Here is a 20,674-nt window from a genome sequence, read left to right as displayed (position 1 = left end):
GTGGAGATCACTTCATCATATTGTCAAGGACCTGTCCCTGTGTAAATCATGGAACTGCAGGAAGATGTAGGACAGTAATGGGTTAACTCCTCCTCTATGCTTCTCACTTCCATAAGTTCCTGTGGGTTTAGTGCAATATGCACCATTTTACTTGTTGTTGGTTCTGAGGTACCTATATTTCTTATACAGATATGTGGTTATGCACAGTGCACTTTGTATAGAGTGACCAACCTAGCAGTTTGTTATTTATTATATTTCATGCTTCTCAATAAACAATTTATATAGAATTTTTTGTTATGCATAGTCTTCTTCCTTGGTGTTTATACTTTGCTACTGGCACTCCATAAACTGGGTTTACTAGACCCTATTTAAGAGTTTAAAACTGCAGCTCTCAGCATGTCTAGACAGCTGTTGGCTGTCCATGCATGCCGGAAGTTGTAGTTTTGCATTACCTGGGGGACCACATTTTGGAGACCACTGCACTGCTGTATGGATCACTGCTCACTAGCTTGTGTTCTGACTTCTCTGGTTCCCTTGGATATTTACAGTCAATATTACAGTCAACATTACAGTTAAGATTACTATAGGCCAATAGCAGTTGACATTTAGAAAATTTAGTTTGTTCCTATAAACTATTTATAATGTATAACATTTTAACAAGACACTTCAAATGGCTGAATTTTGTTGGGAACACAGGGGACAAGGAAATGCAGTTATAAAGGGTAATTCCCATTCTAAAGTATAAAAGCAGGTCACATTGAGCTCCAGTGTTCACAGAGACTACAAAAAAAGGCGCCTACATTGAGTAGACCTTGCTGCATGCATAAATAAATTCAATGTTTCATGACAGCTAATAGGAAAAATAACCATGCATCTACTATATCTGACCTTCATCCTTCAACTCATTGCATTAGGTGAGTGCAGAATTTGGAGCTCAATTTGTTAGCACTTCAAAGATTATGATACGGCATGTGCTATGTTTTACTTTATATTTTCCATTCTTTGATGTAACAGGAGACCCTACAACAACAACCTCATATATTGGTAAGTATGAAGTCTATTATACAGATGTGCAACTGAATTGTATCAGATTAACCAAAAGAGATGGATAAATCCATAGTCATGAGTTTTATAATACTGCATTTTCAGAAGATTAACTAATTCTCAGTAAGCAAGGGCTTCTGCGCCCATTTAGGAACCAGAATGAGGTAGAACTGTTACCTCAAAGACTGCATCTGCCATGTTTGACCTTATTATTTCCATTCTATACAGTAACAGATGACGGTACAACACCACAACCAACCCCATACGTTGGTATTTATTCAAACTATAAGACAGAAGTTGAACCGAACTGTATATGTTGCCACCTATCACATTTATCAAAAGAGATGGACATATCCATAGTTGGGAGTTTTATAATACTGGTATCTTTTTATGCAGCAGAAGCTTAAAGGGGTACTCCATTGCTAGACATCTTATCCCCTATCCAAATGATAGGGATCTCATAAAACATCTTCCCTGGAAATGTGGGCTGGAACAGACACCTGATGCGACAACTTCCTGACAGAGCAGCCAGCATAATGTGTTCTGTACGGGACATAACAGAAGGCTTTGGAGTGGCTATGGTCATTACGACCCCTCCATTCTAGTCTAAGGGAGAGACAGAGATACAGAGTTCACGTATCTCTGTATCTCCCATAGAGATAAATAGAGGGGGCACGTCCACCACAGCTTTGGGCAGTGGTTGTCAGTAATCCGGGATGGAGTGGAGATTGCTTCATGCTTGTGAACTATTGGGGTGCCATGCAGAAGATTGTGAAGGGTCCCAGCGGCCGGACCCCCCGCGATCAAACACGTATCCCCTATTCTGTGCATAGGGAATAAGCTGCTTAGGGGTGGAGCATCCCTTTAATTAATTCCTAATTCTTATTAAGCAAGGGCTTTTGGGTCCCTTTAGGAACCAGGATCAGGTGGAACAGATACCTCTGCACTGTAAGCAAGAAGTTCTGTGGATAGATTCATAGACATATAGTACAGATAGGTGTTTGTGTAGATTACCAATACTACTATATTTTCTAGAGAATATTTGTACTTGTATGTCTGTGACACCGTATGTACTCAATTTAGCATCTATATCGATTAATAATTCCTGTTTTCTGAACACCTTTTCAGTTGCTGATACTTCAGATGTGGAAAGAAATTGTGCTGTAAACACAGGTAAGATGTCCTTTTTCTGACATTTTAGTCTATCTTAAAAAAAGAATTGGAGTCTTTTATTTTCTTCTTCATGCCAAGGCCCAACTGACACCTGGCCCCCTCCTTTTTACAACGCATTAGTCTCAGCAGTGACGACTCACTCAGCCAATCACCAACTGCAATGGTGTCCCGCCTCAGTTGGTGATTGACTGAGCGGGCCACCTTCCGAGGTTAGTAGGTCTCAGAAAGTGGGGGCCTGGGGGGGTTCACCAGGGAGAGTCAGGTCCTGTGGCTAGGGTATACGTTTTTAAAGGATGGACAACCCCTTTAAGAGCTGCACTCACCTCATCGTCCAGGATGTGTGTCCCTGATCCCCAGATGGTTCCCCTTGTCCTGTGACCACAAAATAAATCTGCCATGTTTACGACACCAGCATTGACATACTGTGGATTTGAAATGCACACAACTGGTCAATTTCAGCCCAGATTTATTTTTCACGATTTTCAGTCTGCAACTGTATATGGGGTGGATTAAAAATGTTAAAAAGTTCCCTGAGACTCACATGATTAGACGGATTTCTGGAACTCAAATGCCGGAGTTGCCAAAGGACCTCTGACTTCAGAGTTCTGGGAATCCGTCTACCTAGGAAGTTTAAATGTATCCTGCCACTGGAAAAAAATAATGTAAATAGTTTTCCACCGGAGTACCTCTATAACTCCTCGGGGACGGAGGGCATACCTATACGCCCTCAACCCACTCCATTTCTATAACGCAGGGCCAACCCGTGGCCCCGCATCATAGCGAGTCGGGCCTGGCCTCTAACAACAGCCGGGACAAGTGGCTAATAGCGCGCGGCACTGATCGCGATGCCACGTGCCCTTAACCCTTTAGTTTGAATCACCCCCCTTTTCCCAATCAAAAAAACAACTGTGTAAATAAAAATAAACATATGTGGTATCGCCATGTGCGGAAATGTCCAAATTATAAAAATATATCATGAATTAAATCGTACGCTCAACGACGTACGTACAAAAAAATTCCAAAGTCCAAAGCAGCGTATTTTTGGTCACTTGTCTAAGGTGTCATTTTTACCGAAAAATGTACTACGTAGAAACGGAAGCCCCCGAAAGTTACAGAATGGCATTTTTCTTTTGTCGCACAATTATTATTTTTTCTGTTTCTCCGTAGATTTTTGGGTAAAATGACTGATGTCATTACAAAGTTGAATTGGTGGCGCAAACATTAAGCCATCATAGGGAATTTTATTTGCAAAATTGAAAGGGTTATGATTTTTAAAAGGTATGGAGGAAAAAACTAAAGTGCAAAAACTGGAAAACCCTCCGTCCCCAAGGGGTTAAGCACTGACACACTGGGACATTTCATCCAAACATTATTACACTATGGGAGGCTCTCCGGTGCCAGAAAGTTAAACAGATTTTTCAATTAATTCTATTAAAAAATCTTAAACCTTAAACCAGTACTTATTAGCTGCTGAATACTACAGAGGAAATTATTTTCTTTTTGGAACACAATGCTCTCTGCTGACATCACGAGCACAGTACTCTCAACTGACATCTCTGTCCATTTTAGGAACTGTCCAGAGCAGCATATGTTTGCTATGGGGATTTTCTCCTACTCTGGACAGTTCTTAAAATGGACAGAGATGTCGGCAGAGAGCACTGTGCTCATGATCTCAGCAGAGAACACTGTGTTCCAAAAATAAATTAATTTCCTCTGTAGTATTCAGCAGTTAATAAGTACTGGAAGGATTAAGATTTTTTTACTAATTTGTTCAACTTTCTGGCACCAGTAGATTAAAAAAAAAAAAGTTTTCCACTTGAGTACCCCTTTAAAACAGCTATGTTAGCTGTGTAAGGGTGGGTTCACACTACGTTTTCTCCCATACGAGAGCGCATACGGCAGGGGGGAGCTAAAACCTCGCGCTCCCGTGTGCCTTCGTATGTGCTCCCGTATGTCATTCATTTCAATGAGCCGGCCGGAGTGAAACGTTTGGTCCGGTCGGCTCATTTTTGCGCCGTATGCGCTTATACAACCGGACCTAAAACTGTGGTCAACCACGGTTTGAGGTCCGGTTGTAAAAGCGCATACGGCGCAAAAATGAGCCGACCAGACTGAACGTTTCACTCCGGCCGGCTCATTGAAATGAATGACATACGGGAGCGCATACGAAGGCATACGGGAGCGCGAGGTTTTAGCTCCCCCCTGCCGTATGCGCTCCCGTATGGGAGAAAACGTAGTGTGAACCCAGCCTAATGTGGATGCAGCAGTTACACTCAAAGTTAAAATTGAAACACAAACATAAACAAATAATGATGCTCTTAGAACTGACTACATCATTATTTACCCGAACCAAACCATTTTGAAAAGTTCTGCAAGCCTGGTGAACCAAACTTTTGAAAAGTAACAGTGTCGCTCAGTAAGTCTTTATCTATTTTCTTGTACATGCCAGAATCTGACAAGACCTGAACTGTGACAAACATTTAGGGTGATTTATCATTTAGTCCTTTTTTTTTTTTTTGCCTGACTCCGCACAAAATGTCGCATGTGTGCCTAAGCACTTTTTTTTTTTTTGCAACTTTAGTGGGTACCCATAAAGTTGCAAACAGCCTTACCTAAGTAACTTTCAGTTTTTACTTTTCAGTGTTTGCAAATTTATGAAGTGCGAATGTCGCACGTAGGAATAAAAAAGTTGCAAAGCCAAGCCGTATCACACCTTTATGTGCAAAAAGTCACTGAGGAGAAGAGGAATCATGCAACATGGTGTTCTTAACTGGTTAATTGTTTTTTGCTTATGTGTGCCAAATTTTTCAACCCCCCTTGATAGTATGAGAAATGTGTCGCAAAAAACTAAAGCAAAAAAATAAATAAAAATGACTACGGAACTCATTTAACAAAGACAGCAATGATAAATTCCCCCATTGTGTTTTTTGGTGCTGTATCCATGTATACTAGAATGATATGCAGCATAGTGCATAATGTGTGTGTCCTTTTGGGCAATTGTAAGGGGACATTATGGGGGATATTTATCAAAACCTGTCCAGAGGAAAAGTTGACCAGTTGCCCATAGCAACCAATCAGATCGCTACTTTCATTTTAAAAAAAGTCTCTGCAAAATGAAAGAAGCAATTTCATTGGTTGCTATGGGCAACTGGGCAACTTTTCCTCTGCACTGGTTTTGATAAATATCCCCCTATATGCAGATTTTTAAACCATGGTATACATGGTATCTTGCGTTTTCCTTGCATTTAGTTTACATTCTATTATATCAGTACAAAGTGTTTGGGTGTATCTGTGATTTTTTGGGTTTCCACTAAACACGTTAAAGGGGTACTCCGGCCCTGAGACATCTTATCCCCTATCCAAAGGATAGGGGAAAAGATGTCTCATCGTGGGGGTCCCGCCGCTGGGGACCCCTGCAATCTCAAACAGGTGGGTGGTGAATACAAGATTGCGGGGGTCCCCAGCGGAAGGTCCCCCACGGAGAGACATCTTATCCCCTATCCTTTCGAGTACCCCTTTAAGTTGTACTGTTCCTGTTGAAGACTTTATCAAGAGGATGTTATAATTGAATAAAAAAACAGTAAGAAATTTTATTATACCAAAAAAAGTGCTGGACTTTTTTTCTTCATTTGGATTGAAGCACTGCCCTTGTGGAGTCTCTGTGCACTCCTGACTCTCCTCTATACACTAAGCTGCTTATACATTTGTATTCTATAAGACTGTTGTAAATTTTGAAAAAATATATTAAAATTGCCATTTCCAGGAGCCGACCAACATATCAACATCTATTTTTTGGATTTTGTATTATAATCTTACATTTCTTTGTCTCCTCTAGAATCTTCATCTCTCACTTACCTGGTGGACACAACAGGATCCATGTATGATGATTTTATAGAGCTGAAGATTGTAAATAGTTGGCTACTGGACCGTGTGACCGCCAGGTTCCCTTGTGGTGTTCGCCAGTATACTATGGTGGAGTATAATGATCCAAGTATGTTACTAGGTTTACATTGCACTGCTGGATTGACATACTTCTGGTCATAGTCATTATTGGAAATGTTTAAGCCAGACATATAGAATGTGCGCAAATATCACAATCAAAATAACTAGGGAGAATAGAGAAAAAGAAAACATTAAGGGGGAGAGAAAACCTGTCCAGAGTAAAAGTGACCAGTTGCCCATAGCAACCAATCAGATCTATTCTTTCATTTTTCAGAGGCCTTTTCAAAAATGAAAGAAGCGATCTGATTGGTTGCTATGGGCAACTCAGCAACTTATCTTCTGGACAGGTTTTGATAAATCTCCCCCTAAAAACTGAAGGGATAGACAAGCAGAAAGACAGAACAGGAACCTTAGGGGAATGAGAACCCTGGGAGGATGTCTGGTTCCAATACAGTGTACTAAATAAGTTATTCAGCATTTTAGAAAATGTCAATAGGCCAATATATCACCAAGTAAACATAAACGTAAAACCATGGCAAAAAGTAAATCTTTACATGTGATCTAATCCCACACAGGGTGACCAGATAAAAAAAAAAACAACACCCATTAACGCCCAAAAATCGCTAATATCTGCCTATTCCTCCCATACAGACTATACAGACTTACAAAGTAATAGTACCTGCTTTGTGCCCACATATAAAGCTATAGGCCCCTATATATAGTTGCAGGCCCCTCCTGTGCCACATACAGTACAGACCAAAAGTTTGGACACACCTTCTCATTCAAAGAGTTTTCTTTATTTTCATGACTATGGAAATTGTAGATTTACACTGAAGGCATCAAAACTATGAATTAACACATGTGGAATTATAGACATAACAAAAAAGTGTGAAACAACTGTAAATCTGTCATATTCTAGGTTCTTCAAAGTAGCCACCTTTTGCTTTGATTACTGCTTTGCACACTCTTGGCATTCTCTTGATGAGCTTCAAGAGGTAGTCACCTGAAATGGTCTTCCAACAGTCTTGAAGGAGTTCTCAGAGATGCTTAGCACTTCTTGGCCCTTTTGCCTTCATTGGGTTCAGGTCTGGTGACTGTGGAGGCCAGGTCATCTGGCACAGCACACCATCACTCACCTTCTTGGTTAAATAGCCCTTACACAGCCTGGAGGTGTGTTTGGGGTCATTGTCCTGTTGAAAAAAAAATGATGGGGAAACTAAACGCAAACCAGATGGAAAAGTATGCCGCTGCAAGATGCTGTGGTAGCCATGCTGGTTCAGTATGCCTTCAATTTTGAATAAATCCCCCACAGTGTCACCAGCAAAGCACCCCCACACCATCACACCTCCTCCATGCTTCACGGTGGGAACCAGGCATGTAGAGTCCATCCGTTCACCTTTTCTGCACAAAGACACAGTGGTTGGAACCAAAGATCTCAAATTTGGACTCCTCAGACCAAAGCACAGATTTCCACTGGTCTAATGTCCATTCATTGTGTTCTTTAGCCCAAACAAGTCTCTTCTGCTTGTTGCCTGTCCTTAGCAGTGGTTTCCTCGCAGATATTCTACCATGAAGGCCTGATTCACACAGTCTCCTCTTAACAGTTGTTCTAGAGATGTGTCTGCTGCTAGAACTCTGTGGGGCATTGACCTGGTCTCTAATCTGAGCTGCTGTTAACCTGCGATTTCTGAGGCTGGTGACTCGGATGAACTTATCCTCCGCAGCAGAGGTGACTCTTGGTCTTTCTTTCCTGGGGTGGTCCGGATGTGAGCCAGTTTCTTTTAGCTCTTGATGGTTTTTGTGACTGCACTTGGGGACACTTTCCCCCTAGAATATGACATATTTTCAGTTGTTTCACACTTTTCTGTTATGTCTATAATTCGACATGTGTTAATTCATAGTTTTCATGCCTTCAGTGTGAATGTACAATATTCATAGTCATGAAAATAATTAAAACTCTGAATGAGAAGGTGTGGCCAAACTTTTGGTCTGTACTGTATATAGTTGCAAATCCCTTCTGTGCCATCATATGTAGCTGTAGACTCCCTCCTAGCCCCTGTAGATAGTTGTAGTCCCCCTCTGTGCCCTCATATATAGTTGTAGGCTCCCTCTGTGCCCCCATATACAGTATCGTTGTAGGCCCCTTCTGTGCCTCCATATATAGTTGTAGAACCCCCTTTAATTCCACCATATATAGTTGTAGGCCCCCATTCTCTGCTCCCATATATAGTTGTAGGCCCCTCCCCATGCTATCTGATACTTTTTGGTTCACTGGACATCTTCTTTGAATTAATCTGTATTAGTGCAATATTCCATTGAGGGAAAAAGTAAAAGAAGATGATCCTCTTTAATGATATTCTACATTTTTCCTCATTGATTTCACAGCTTTTGGACCTGTTAGAATAACTGAATCAAAGAAACAGTTTGCAGATTTCTTCAACAGTCTGGTGGCCAATGGAGGTGGAGACTGTCCAGAGCTGGCAATGCATGGACTGGAACTGGCATTGGAAAACTCCCCACCCAATTCTTTCATCCTGGTACTAACAGATGCATCAGCTTTAGACTACCTGAATACAACCCTGATAAACCATATCTACTCACTAATCGATATTACAAAATCCCAGGTATAATATATTAATATTTATCATAAAATTGTTGTTGATGATGATGATGATGATGATGATGATAACATTCTAAACCTAATATTTTAATCAAATCACAGTTTCCCCTAAGCTGGGTATAAGATGCAGTCAGGAATACTGTGCATTCCCTGCTTAATAGTTTTTTCCTTCACATGAGCAGATTTTTGTGCAAATTTTCTCCAGCCGATCTGCTGCTGATTTTCTGCTTCTTATGTTAAAGGAGTACTATGATATTGAAACAAATGTCACCATAGAATAGGGTATCTAAATACCTTTAAATATAGGTGTTGTTCTCCAGAATCGGTCCAGCGGTTCTCTCGTTACAGCCCACGGTAATTTTGCTTACTTCCGGGTACTGTACGTCTCAAAGTGACGTCAGAATTGATGCTACCCAGCATTCCTAGCGCCTATCCCTCTGCTCTCAAGCCCTCCCTCACTGTAGCTCCCCAACCCTAATAATATTCAGCACTACGCCCCTCTCTGCCTTCTCTACACTGTACTTTATGCGTAAGTTGCTTTGTGAATATAACTGATAGATAGCCGACGTAATTATCAGTTATATTACTGGACGCAAGTAATCACATGCCCGGTCCGAGGATGCTGCTGAGTGTGCAGGTGACTCGCAGCATGATAGGAGGGAGGTAAGAGAGGCATTTCCTCAGCCGAGCGAATGCCGGCTGAGGAAACGAGGGGGGTTATGAATATTCAGACGGGGAGGGACCGACTTGGGCTTGTTGGGGCCGGCAGACTGCGGGGAGGATCCCAGAAATTATTCCGTTTCGTTACAAAGATGGCGACAGACGGCCAGAACATGCGGAACGAACGTCATAGCTCACAGACAGAGGATGAACTTCCGGATTACATGAAAAACAGGGATGCTTGCATGGAAGGTTATAGAGGTAATTTACACTATTGTATACCTTGCTAAATTATTGCTAATGGCAGTTAAATGTTTTGCTTTAGAGTACTCCTTTAACATTGACTTACCATAAAAAAGCAGCAGAAAAAAGCTGTATAAAATAAGCAGCTGAAAATCTGCAGCAAAATCTGCACTAAAATATGCAGCAAACTTTAATTGTGTGAACTAGCCCTCAAGGTGAAGTCACACGTACAATATCCTGGGCATGTTTAATGTGCAGGATTTGAAGCTGCAGATTTGATGCGGCGTTCAGTCATTTAGTTTCCATCCTTAGGGCTCGTTAACACAAGTGGATTGATTTGTGGGTGTCCCGCTGCGTGTTAGAAAAAAGGGCTGGCTTTCCGCGGCAGTCCGCAGCAGATTTTCCGCTGCTGAATTTCCGCTGTAGAAAATCCGCCACAGACCCTAATTTCGGCAGATTATTCGCATTGGAAATTCCGCAGCCGAAAATCTCCTGTGGACAGCCACAGAGAGCCCACCCCTTTTCAAACACGCAGCAGGAAACCTGCAAATAAATCCGCTCGTATGCTGCTTATGCTGCACTGTGCGCCGGCTAATGCGCTTGTTGTCGAGCTCACTGAGCTTGACGGACCCCCCTCCCCTATACAGCTCTATGGGAGAGGTGGGGATGCACGAACGCTGCCTCCCCGCCTCTCGCAAAGAACTACATGGAGGAGTTGTGTCGGCATGGAGGAGTCATTGCGTGGGAGGGGGGTCCGAGCATTCAGACCCCCCGCGATCAAGCACTTATCCCTTATCCTGTGGAAAAGTGGATACGTTTATTTTACTGCAGATTTCCTTTAAGTCAATGGGTAGCAAGATCATCTGTGTATTTAAATATACAAAGCAGTTCGGCACTACGAGGATGTTGGGGGGCGGCTGGTGGAGGTTGGTGTATTCTGCTGATGCGGGCGTGTGGTGGTGCTCAGGTTAACACAGTAATACAATCTTCTTAACCAAGCAAAGCTATAGAAAAAAACGGCAACTCACCAAATTCACGTCTTCCGACTTCTTTATTTAGAGAAATACTCACATGAATTCATAGGGAGGGGACATTTACAGGGGGGATACCAACATGCGACAAGCTCCGTTTCGCACTGATCAGTGCTTTATCCGGCCACGTTGGCCGGATGAAGCACTGATCTGTGCGAAACGGAGCTTGTGTATTTTGCTACCCATAGACTTTAATGGGTAGAAAAAAATATGCAGCAAAATTCGGCATGTGTGACCCTACCCTCAGGGTGTATTCACACGTACAGTGTCCTGCGCATATTTGGGGTGCAAGATTTGTGGCGACACACACATCGCTTCAGTGTTTGTCTGCCCGTAGCGGTGTATTTTTTTTTTTTTAGGGTCACAAAATGTTAAGTGTCTGAAAATGTATTTGAATGCACTCTAGTTAAACGATGACAGTATATATATCCTTTTACATTTCCCCCTTAGGTTTTCTTCCTTATCACCGGCCTCTGTGGAAGAATTTATGATGCAGATTTCCTTATCTATCGAGATATCGCTGCTGCCAGTTTTGGACATGTCTTTCAAGTTTCTCTTTCAGACCTCAATAAGGTAAAGTAATTGGGGGAGATTTATCAAACCTGTGTAGAAGAAGAGTGGTGCAGTTGTCCATGGCAACCAGTCAGATCGCTTATTTTCTTTTTCACAAGACCTCTGCAAAATAAAAGAAGCGATCTGATTGGTTGCTATGGGCAACTGGTCAACTTTTCCTCTGCACAAGTTTTGATAAATCTCCCCTCATTGTCCAGCTTATAAATTATATCCTATATAAATAATGATTTCATAACTATTCAGCGAGAAGTTAAAGGGGTGTCCCCGTAGCCAAGGGCATTTTTACTGATCATGGAAGTCTATAGGAGCTGGGTAGGGGATTTATTTATTATTATTTAAGTTTTTATTTAACCATGGATGTCTGCAATGACAATTATATGTACACATTATTTTTCAACATTTGTATATTGGAAATACAAAGAAGCTTAGTTTTACATGGTAATAATATTATATGTTCATTTGTAATTCATATTAGTAAAAAAATTTATAAATTTTAGAAAAAAATATGAAAAATGCCCTTACCAGCAGGGGTCCCTCCACTGTCGAGAACACTGTCTTCTCCCTGCAGATATTGCATGTGTGTCCCGCTGCCTAGACAAAATGCAGGAAGTGAGGGCAGGACAAACAGGGCTCTTTGCAGGCTCCTGGCTTGTCAATCCCCCTGCTGTGTGAGCCTGGGGCTTGTCAAAGAGCCTCAGTGCACAGAGCAGCCAGTTGTCAGCTCTGAGGAGCAAGGATGGCAGTTCCCACGTGAAATGTGAGGCCAGGATTTAAACACAAAAACTGGATCAGCACCAGTTAAAGATTAAGTGTGGTTTTTATTTTTATTTTGTGGCAGGTACACATTTTGGATGAGGTCTTAGGGCAGAATGGTGGCTCAGTAGTTAGTACTGTTGTCTTGCAGATCTGGGATCCTGGGTTTAAATGCACCCAGTTCGACATCTGCATGGAGTTTCTATGTTCTTTGCATGGGTTGCCTTTGGGTGATTTCTCCTAAAAACATACTGAGGTTAGACTGTAAACCCCCTCTAAACAGTGCTATGGAAAATGATGGTCCTATATAAATGAATAAAATAAATGACTACTAACGTTATAACCAAGCTGCCTGTACCATCCATTTGATGTTACCTATTCCTCACTTCCAGGTGTTTAACTATTTGGACTTCACCCTTTCGAGACCTGTAAACAGCTCGGTGAAGCTCTTCTCTGGGGAGTATACAGCTGGCTATAATTCTGGGAGTTTTGCTGTTGCAGACAATTTTACAGCTATAGTAATAACCACAGATGGAGTGATCTATTCCATACAAGTATTGGGGCCTAACTGTAAGTCCCCTTACTATGGACAATAACACTAACCCACCCGCTTGCTTGTTGTATAGTTACATATCTATTTCTCTTATATGCAGCTACTGAATTTCAACTAAAACAGATTGTTTCAGAACTTTGGGGCTCAATGTATCTGCTGAAAAGCCCCGGTCATGGGATATGGACTATAGTCATATATGCAGGAGATCGGTATTCTTTACGAGTGGAAGGGTTCACAGGTATTTATACTATTGACAATATCTGTCTATCTAACAAGAGAAATCCTGCAGTACTCCGAAATGCAGTGAAAAAATGGTGTGAAAAAGAGAGCTGCTTCAATTTTCTATCTATCTATCTATCTATCTATCTATCTATCTATCTATCGTTGCAACTTGCAACCCCTGGGTATTATCTGGATTTCTCCATTAACTACTAATATGCTGTCTGATTGAAGTCATTAGCACAGAAGTTTCTCCCTGAACTGTGGATGTTTACTCATGTCTTCAGTAAGTAAAAAAATCTAGCTCCAATAAGAAGACATTGTAGTGGTTAGCTTATCAAATCCCTGCTGCAGGAACCCGGTCTCCAAACAAAGTAGAAATAAAGTAGTGAGGGGCAGTAATAAAGCAATCTTCAGTCTTTATTGTAAAGTCAATAAAAGTCACAGGTAGATAACATCAGAAAAATAAAATAATCTACAGAACATGGAGAAACACAAGATATTTATCTATCTATCTATCTATCTATCTTTCTATCTAAATGTATTCAAAAAGAAAAACAGCACAACCCTTTTCTGTGGATACAAACGTCCTATGGCCGATTCTGGAGCCTGGGTCAGGGGCTACTAACTTCTGACAGAAAACAAGAATCTCTCCGCATCACACAAATTGTGAACAATGTGTGAAATTTATTCCATACTTTTTTTTTATTTTTATTTAATTATCACATTTTTCAAACACATAATCCATACATTCCAACACCAATTTTAGATTCATTAATTTTACCATATATTATTACCACGTCTAGACAGAACATACCAGTTATCCCACCAAGAACCCCAACTCCCCCTGAACACAACCAGCAGGGAGAGAGAAAAACTATCCATTGAGCCACACTAGGAGCCTCGGCAGAGAACCAATCTCTCAAGATCAAGTTCTTTGCTAAAAAGAAGAATTTAAGAAATAGCTTATTAAAGTGGCCAAAATTATTCACATCCCCATTATTCACAGAAAAAAAATTATGTAGACGGTTATTCATTGGTTGTCTCTATTTTTGTTCATAAAAATATTCTAATTAGAAAGCTCGAAAAAAAGTGTCTTTACAAAACAATGTACAAATAGAGACTACCAAACAGTTATATAAGGGTACTAATCTAGTATTTTAAGTGCATCAATCAATCTATCATAATCCTCACACAAGCGCAGTAGAAAATCTGGCACCACTAATGTAAATGAGTATATGAGAGCATAGTCAACACACAGCTAATAAATGTGTCCGTCCAGGCCGTGGTTGCTGTGGGTAACGGTGGTGCTCTTATCAAAGAAAGTCCAGAAATGCAGCACATTCATCATATGTAGAAAAGAATGAAGATAAAGCACTCACCGCAGCCGGAATTGCAACAGCAGAATGTAGATTTATTCCAATGCTTGGATACATGTAGTGAGACGGACAGACACATAGGGAGCAATGGATGGAACAGGTGGGGTGGGGGTGGAACGAAGGGGCGGCAACAGGTTTCAGTGTGGGCCTCAAGAAGCGCAGTTAGCACGAGATGGTTCTGTAGCCAGAGATTACATCCCTTTCCTATTGTCCCCCTGCACTTACTTTTGTCTGTTACCTGGAAGTCTTCAATAAAGCTGCTGCCTTTGAAACTGAATATGTGGTGAGTGCACTTGTCTACTTTCTACATATCTACATTAATAATAATAATCTTACCACTAGGTTACAGTCATAAAATATAGTACAATGTAGACCAAACACAGAGATCACAAATGATAAAATAGCCCATTGGCTTCCATTCAACTTATTTGTGATTCGGTCAAGAAATTGAGAATGATAAAATAAGTTAGTTTCTTCAATGAGGTATTTACTATTTTATCAATTGATATACCTAATATTCGTTCTTTTGTTTTGTTTTTTAGCTTTGAATATTTCAGGTAAGTATCACATCATTTATAACATTATTTATTTTTGCATGATAACATAAGCATTACACTAGTGGACACATTTTGGGGAATTTTTTATGCATTAGAATGGGTGTTTTAATAATTCAGTAAATTAAAAAAATGTAAAAATTGTGGTAAATGAAGACATCCAGCTTGGCAATGTTATTAAAAACATATAAAAAAAATGTTAATTCCAGATTCAACACGGATACACAGGATTGTGGACACGTTTCTGGTGCAGCGCACCCTTAGTCATGTACACATGTTCAGACCACACATCTTTCTAAATAAGGAAAACTTATATGGCCAGAGAACACCTCAACAGACCAGGTTTATCCCTTTACTTCTAAGACACATTTAAAAAATACTAAATGTATTAACTGCAAATAAAAAAAAAAATAATAATAATATTCCGGTAGATTTGGATTTGTATGTGATAAAATAAACAAGAGTAAGAAGCGGCTTTGTGAAATGATACATAGCAAAAATACTCACATTACAGAAAAAGAAAACTATTTGGTGTATGTATATATATATATATATATATATATATATATATATATATATATATATATAATAAACAATGAGAAAATGGCAACAACTGGATGTTGCACCACAATGAATTCTGCTTCATTAAGTTGTTGCAGTTTTCCATTCCCTTACTTTTACTTCTTTACAGGTCACAGGAATGTCTATGGGGGCCAATTTCTTCCCTCCTCTCGCCAACATATTTATGTGTTGGTGGAAGCGGGGATACTTGTTGTTCCCGTACAATCATTTTCAGCATCAAATAGTCTGGTAGGGCGACCGTACCAGACTTTTCGGATTACCTTAACAACAACACTTGTAATTTGCAGTTTACGGTTATGCACCATGATTTTTGAGTTTTGTTTTTAGACCTCAATATGGTGGTCGCATTTTCACCTTCACATTTCGCAAGAGTACCGCCGCCAACTCTATCCTTCATGCTTGGTCATATCACCCGGTACATGTTATCAAAAAATGTTCTACTTAGTGAGAGGATCAGAGCGAGACAGAATTCCACAACTGATATAGCTTTTCTAAATGAAGCTGATCAAATTGAGCATTGGTTATTAATAAAGTTCTAATTGGTCTAAAAGCATTCCTCCTATTGGATTCTCCACTGCATTTGGTGTAGAATACAAGGAGATTTGCACAAGTACATGCCGCTGGTTTTATCTGATCCAGATTTTTCTGCAGTACACAGATCTGGATATCATTGTGTACCAAAAAGAGCACCAGCTATAGCCCAGCTAGTTTCCCTTTTCCGAGATCTTGCCCCGCCATTCCCTCCTGGCTTACGTATCTGGGCTCTTACAGATGCGGCCACGGTCAGTGTATGTACTGCAGAGAAATGTATGTGATAAAAAAATTTCATCCTTTATTGCTAACAAAACTTTTTGAATTAAACAATACATCATCTGCAGCACTTCTGATGTAATCTATCATATATCGTGTACCACCTGTAGAGTCCAATACCTGGGCTTTACTGCAAATCCTCTCAAAGTTCAGCTGAGAAAACATCTCTCAGATATTTCTCATTTTAGTTCCAGAAATGTCTCAGCAGTTTCCAAACACTGGGGGAAATTTATCATTGCCTTCATGTCATTTTTATGACTGTACTTTGGCGCAAAAATGCGCGCAGTTAGTTTTTGCGCAAAAATTTTGCACAATTTAAAAATAGACACTTTCTGCAAAACTGAATCATTATTTTTTTTTTTTTATTCAAAGTTTTTTATTGGTTTTACACAGTTTATCAAACGTAAAACTGAATCATTATTGACATTGCAGTATAAGATATTTACCATGTGCGCCTTTTTTAAAAAGGGCAAAAAAAAGTGTGCAAACATTCAAGCAAACACAAATTCATACCTTGCCTTAGAAAAGTGACATCCTACAGCAAGTTGAGGTGATTTTTAATGTGAGCAGAATGTATTAAAGTCTGTGCACCTCGGGGGAGATTTATGAAAATGCCCTGAGGAAAAGTTGCTGAGTTGCCCATAGCAACCAATCAAATTGCTTCTTTCATTTTTCAGAGGCCTTTTCAAAAATGAAAGAAGCGATCTGATTGGTTGCTATGGGCAACTCAGCAACTTTTCCTATGGACAGGTTTTCATAAATCTCCCCCATTTTTTATACATTTGGCGCAAGTAAGCCAAAAACACAGCAAAAAAAAAAGGCAGGATTAATGACTGCACACAGCTACACAATGATAAATCTCTCCTACTGTGCAGAGAAACATGAAGGCAGTTTCTCTTCATTGCAAGTGTCAGGCTTTGAAAGGGTTAGCTACGAGATTTCCACAAGGTCTGAATAGACGCCACAATGTTATATACGAGTTGTGTTTTTTGTTTCTGTTTATTTAGGGTTCATGATAGGTAATCTGGGGATTTATGATTTAATCTGTATTTATTTATAATTTTTTAAAAGACCACATTGTATCATAGGTTACCGGTGTGTGTATATATATATATATATTTATTTGTGGATCAAACAGTTCCTTTTTTTCTGTAATGGGAGCATTTTTGCAATTTATCATTTCACAAAGCAGCTTCTTCCTCTTGTTTCTTTTATCATATACAATTTAAATGTGTCTTGTGTGTAAAGTCAAATCTGGAATAAACATTTCCAAGTTTTTAGTAACATTGCCAAGCTGGATTTTTTTGTTTGCCGCGATTGCTGGTGTTGTCCTGTACATACCTTAGCTGTGGCCGACCCCTGGTGGGTGAGCTGATGTGTTACCTGTTTCTGTCACATTGAAAGGGGTACTCCGCTGGAAAACGTATTTTTTTTTTTAAAGGGGTTCTCCGGTGCTTAGACATCTTATCCCTTATCCAAGGGATAGGGGATACGATGCCTGATTGCGGGAGTCCCGCTGCTGGGGACCCCCGGGATCTTGCACGCAGCACACCGTTTGTAATCAGTCCCCGGAGCGCGTTCGCTCCGGGTCTGATTACTGTTGATCACGGGGCCGGCTGCGTATGACGTCACGCCTCCGCCAAAGTGTGAAGTCACGCTCCGCCCCTCAATGCAAATCTATGGGAGGGGGCGTGACACCTATCACGCCCCCTCCCGTAGGCTTGCATTGAGGGGCGGAGCATGACATCACACGGGGGCGGTGGCGTGACGTCACACGCCGTCGGCCCTGTGGTCGCCGGTAATCAGACCCAGAGTAACATGCTCCGGGGACTGATTACAAACAGGGTGCCGCGTGCAAGATCACGGGGGTCCCCAGCGGCGGGACCCCCGCGATCAGGCATCTTATCCCCTATCCTTCGGATAGGGGATAAGATGTCTAAGTACCGGAAAACCCCTTTAAGTCAACTGGTGCCAGAAAGTTAATCAGATTTGTAAATCATTTCTATTAAAAAATCTTAATCCTTCTAGTACTTATTAGCTGCTGAATATTAAAGAGGAAATTATTTTCTTTTTGGAACACAGTGCTCTCTGCTGACATCAAGAGCACAGGGCTCTCTGCTGACATCTCTGTCCATCTTAGGAACTGTCCAGAGCAGCATATGTTTGCTATGGGGATTTTCTCCTACAATCGACAGAGATGTCAGCAGAGAGCACTGTGCTCGTGATGTCAGCAGAGAGCTTGTGTTCCAAAAAGAAAATAATTTCCTCTGTAGTATTCAGCAGCTAATAAGTACTGGAAGGATTAAGATTTTTTAATTGAAGTAATTTACAAAAAAAAAAAATTCCACAGGAGTACCCTTTTAAAAAAAAACATCATTTTTTGTTTCAGCTGCAAGAGGTTGCTCGGAATGTCATCCAAATGCTACCTGTGAAGAGTCTTTTGACTATGTGGAATGCACCTGCAAGGAAGGATTCATTGGAGATGGTTCCACCTGTTCTGATATAGATGAATGTGCCTACTCTTGGTCAAATAATTGCTCTTATGGCATTTGCCATAATACTTTTGGCTCCTACATTTGTGACTGTCCAAGTGGTTATACCAACTCAGCAGGCACCTGTGTTGACATAAATGAATGTGCCAGCCCTGAACTAAACAGATGCCATTCATCTGCATCGTGTATCAATTACAATGGCTTCTATTCCTGTGTCTGCCCCTATGGGTATCTTGGTGATGGTTTCCATTGTGAAGTTAATGAATGCACATATGGAGTATGTGGTCTGGGGACTGAGTGCATAAAATCACTTGGGTCTTACAGATGTTCTGATCCATGTTCAAACTACACTGTTCTCAATGAACCCTGGAGAAGTGCATCCAATATGTATGACTATCGATATAATTGTGACTCTGACAAAAATGGATGGTATCGCTTTATTGGCAGCGGGGGTGTTCGCATGCCAGAAAGTTGCTCACCAGAATCCGGTTGTGGTACACATGCCTCAATATGGTTGAGTGGCACACATCCAATTCTAAGTGATGGGATTGTGACTCGTACAGTTTGTGCCAGCTGGATTGGATACTGCTGTTCATGGTCATCAACTGTCCAAATAAAAGCCTGTCCTGGGGGATATCCTTTATATAAACTGAATGGAACCCCAAATAATTATTGCTCTTTGTCCTATTGCACAGGTAAGTTAAAGCTTTCCTCTTCATTACAGACTGTAAGTCCTTGCTAAAGTCTCCTAGTGTCCTCCACACCATCTAGCACCCACAGGGTGAGATATGGGGAATTATTTTCATAGGGTCCTCACACTGAAGAGTTGCTGATAATCCTCTTTTACTAAGAACATTTTGTCTCTCCATTGTCAAAAACCCAATATGACAAATGTCAAACCTAGAAATGAAGGATAACATTAGAAAGTTACATTTGCCATCACTTTAAATTTTGAATTTTCTACATGTTCCTTAAATAAAACAAACATTCTAAGGTGCCTATGCACCCTATATGAAGGTTGGCAGAACCTGCCCCGGCCTGTGTGTTTGGCCAACTTTTTACGGTGTATTGTGACTTCACGATTAGTTAGTGACAGTTGGAGTAATAATTGCCAGTGCTGTCTGGCTGCAGCTCACCACTCCCCAGAGAGAAAGCATGAACATTCATTCATGTTTATGGGGAGGTTGAGAGAGAATTGCTGACCGCCAATTATTGAAAATGCATGACCTTCTTTAGGATATTCTCTTGATATCCACTTTTAACTAGAGGGAAAGAAGGTAGTTGGGGCTTGTGTAAGGCGGGGGCTTTAAACATTTTTCTCCCCTTGCTGTTAGAGCAGTGAGGAAAGGCTCTTTGAGCAGTCATGCGTTTTACAATGAGACACAGGTTAAAGGTATGGAAACTTGGCTGACCTGGGATATTCAAAGAAAAATGTTTCATAGATTTGTGACTTTTGATGAAAAAAATAAATAAATAAACCCACACAAAATAAGATCAAAAGAAATTATGTATTTTTAAGTAATTTTTTTTTAAAGTATTTTATATGTTCCTTTAAAAAAGTATTTAGGGATTTTGATTTGTTATGCTTATATAGAACAGCTAGGCTATTATTAGAGAATAATGCAGACATTCTTTTGCATGTCTTCTGCTCACCTATTTTTGCTGATGTTGCATGCATGGTATCAGCATCATCCTTGTGTAATGCAGCCTATATTTCCTATGAATCCACTGGCTTTGGGTGGTGAGTTTCATCACTGCACCTGTATCAGTTCACACTACATACAGTTTGCATTTTCTTTGCTATGTATTTGCTCCTACTTAAGACAGTTCCCGACATGGACAGAGGTGGCAGCAGAGAGCACTGTGGTCAGACAGAAAATAACTATACAGCTCCCTCTGTAGTATACAGCAGCTGATAAGTACTGGAAGGAGTAAGATTTTTTTTAATAGAAGTAATTTACAAACCTATGTAACTTTCCAGTTGATATGACATTTTTTTTCCGACAGAGTACCCCTTTAAGAGGAAGTGTTCAGACTAATCACAGT

At 40.5% G+C, this 20,674-nt stretch overlaps 1 protein-coding gene across 3 annotated transcripts in view; it reads left to right on the top strand.

Annotated features, from left to right (window-relative positions):
* Window positions 1-1,022: 1,022 nt before the first annotated feature.
* Window positions 1,023-20,674, top strand: part of LOC130285036 (uromodulin-like) — a 48,750-nt gene continuing 29,098 nt past the window's right edge. The window contains exons 1-9 of one of the 3 annotated variants that reach the window (XM_056536135.1): window positions 1,023-1,044; window positions 2,173-2,217; window positions 6,053-6,208; window positions 8,545-8,783; window positions 11,164-11,286; window positions 12,432-12,609; window positions 12,693-12,830; window positions 14,733-14,747; window positions 18,526-19,323. In XM_056536135.1, the coding sequence (XP_056392110.1) occupies window positions 6,094-6,208; window positions 8,545-8,783; window positions 11,164-11,286; window positions 12,432-12,609; window positions 12,693-12,830; window positions 14,733-14,747; window positions 18,526-19,323 (1,606 nt within the window). In that variant the 5' untranslated portion in view covers window positions 1,023-1,044; window positions 2,173-2,217; window positions 6,053-6,093. Of the gene's footprint in view, window positions 1,045-2,172; window positions 2,218-5,338; window positions 5,432-6,052; window positions 6,209-6,550; window positions 6,615-8,544; window positions 8,784-11,163; window positions 11,287-12,431; window positions 12,610-12,692; window positions 12,831-14,732; window positions 14,748-18,525; window positions 19,324-20,674 lie in introns of those variants that run through there. The other 2 variants (XM_056536136.1, XM_056536137.1) reach the window with 2 other exon arrangements.

The sequence above is a fragment of the Hyla sarda genome, chromosome 8, assembly GCF_029499605.1.
Source record: "Hyla sarda isolate aHylSar1 chromosome 8, aHylSar1.hap1, whole genome shotgun sequence".
NCBI lineage: Eukaryota > Metazoa > Chordata > Amphibia > Anura > Hylidae > Hyla > Hyla sarda.
Note: the sequence above shows the minus strand (reverse complement) of the source record. Positions and strands in the feature narration are given on the sequence as shown.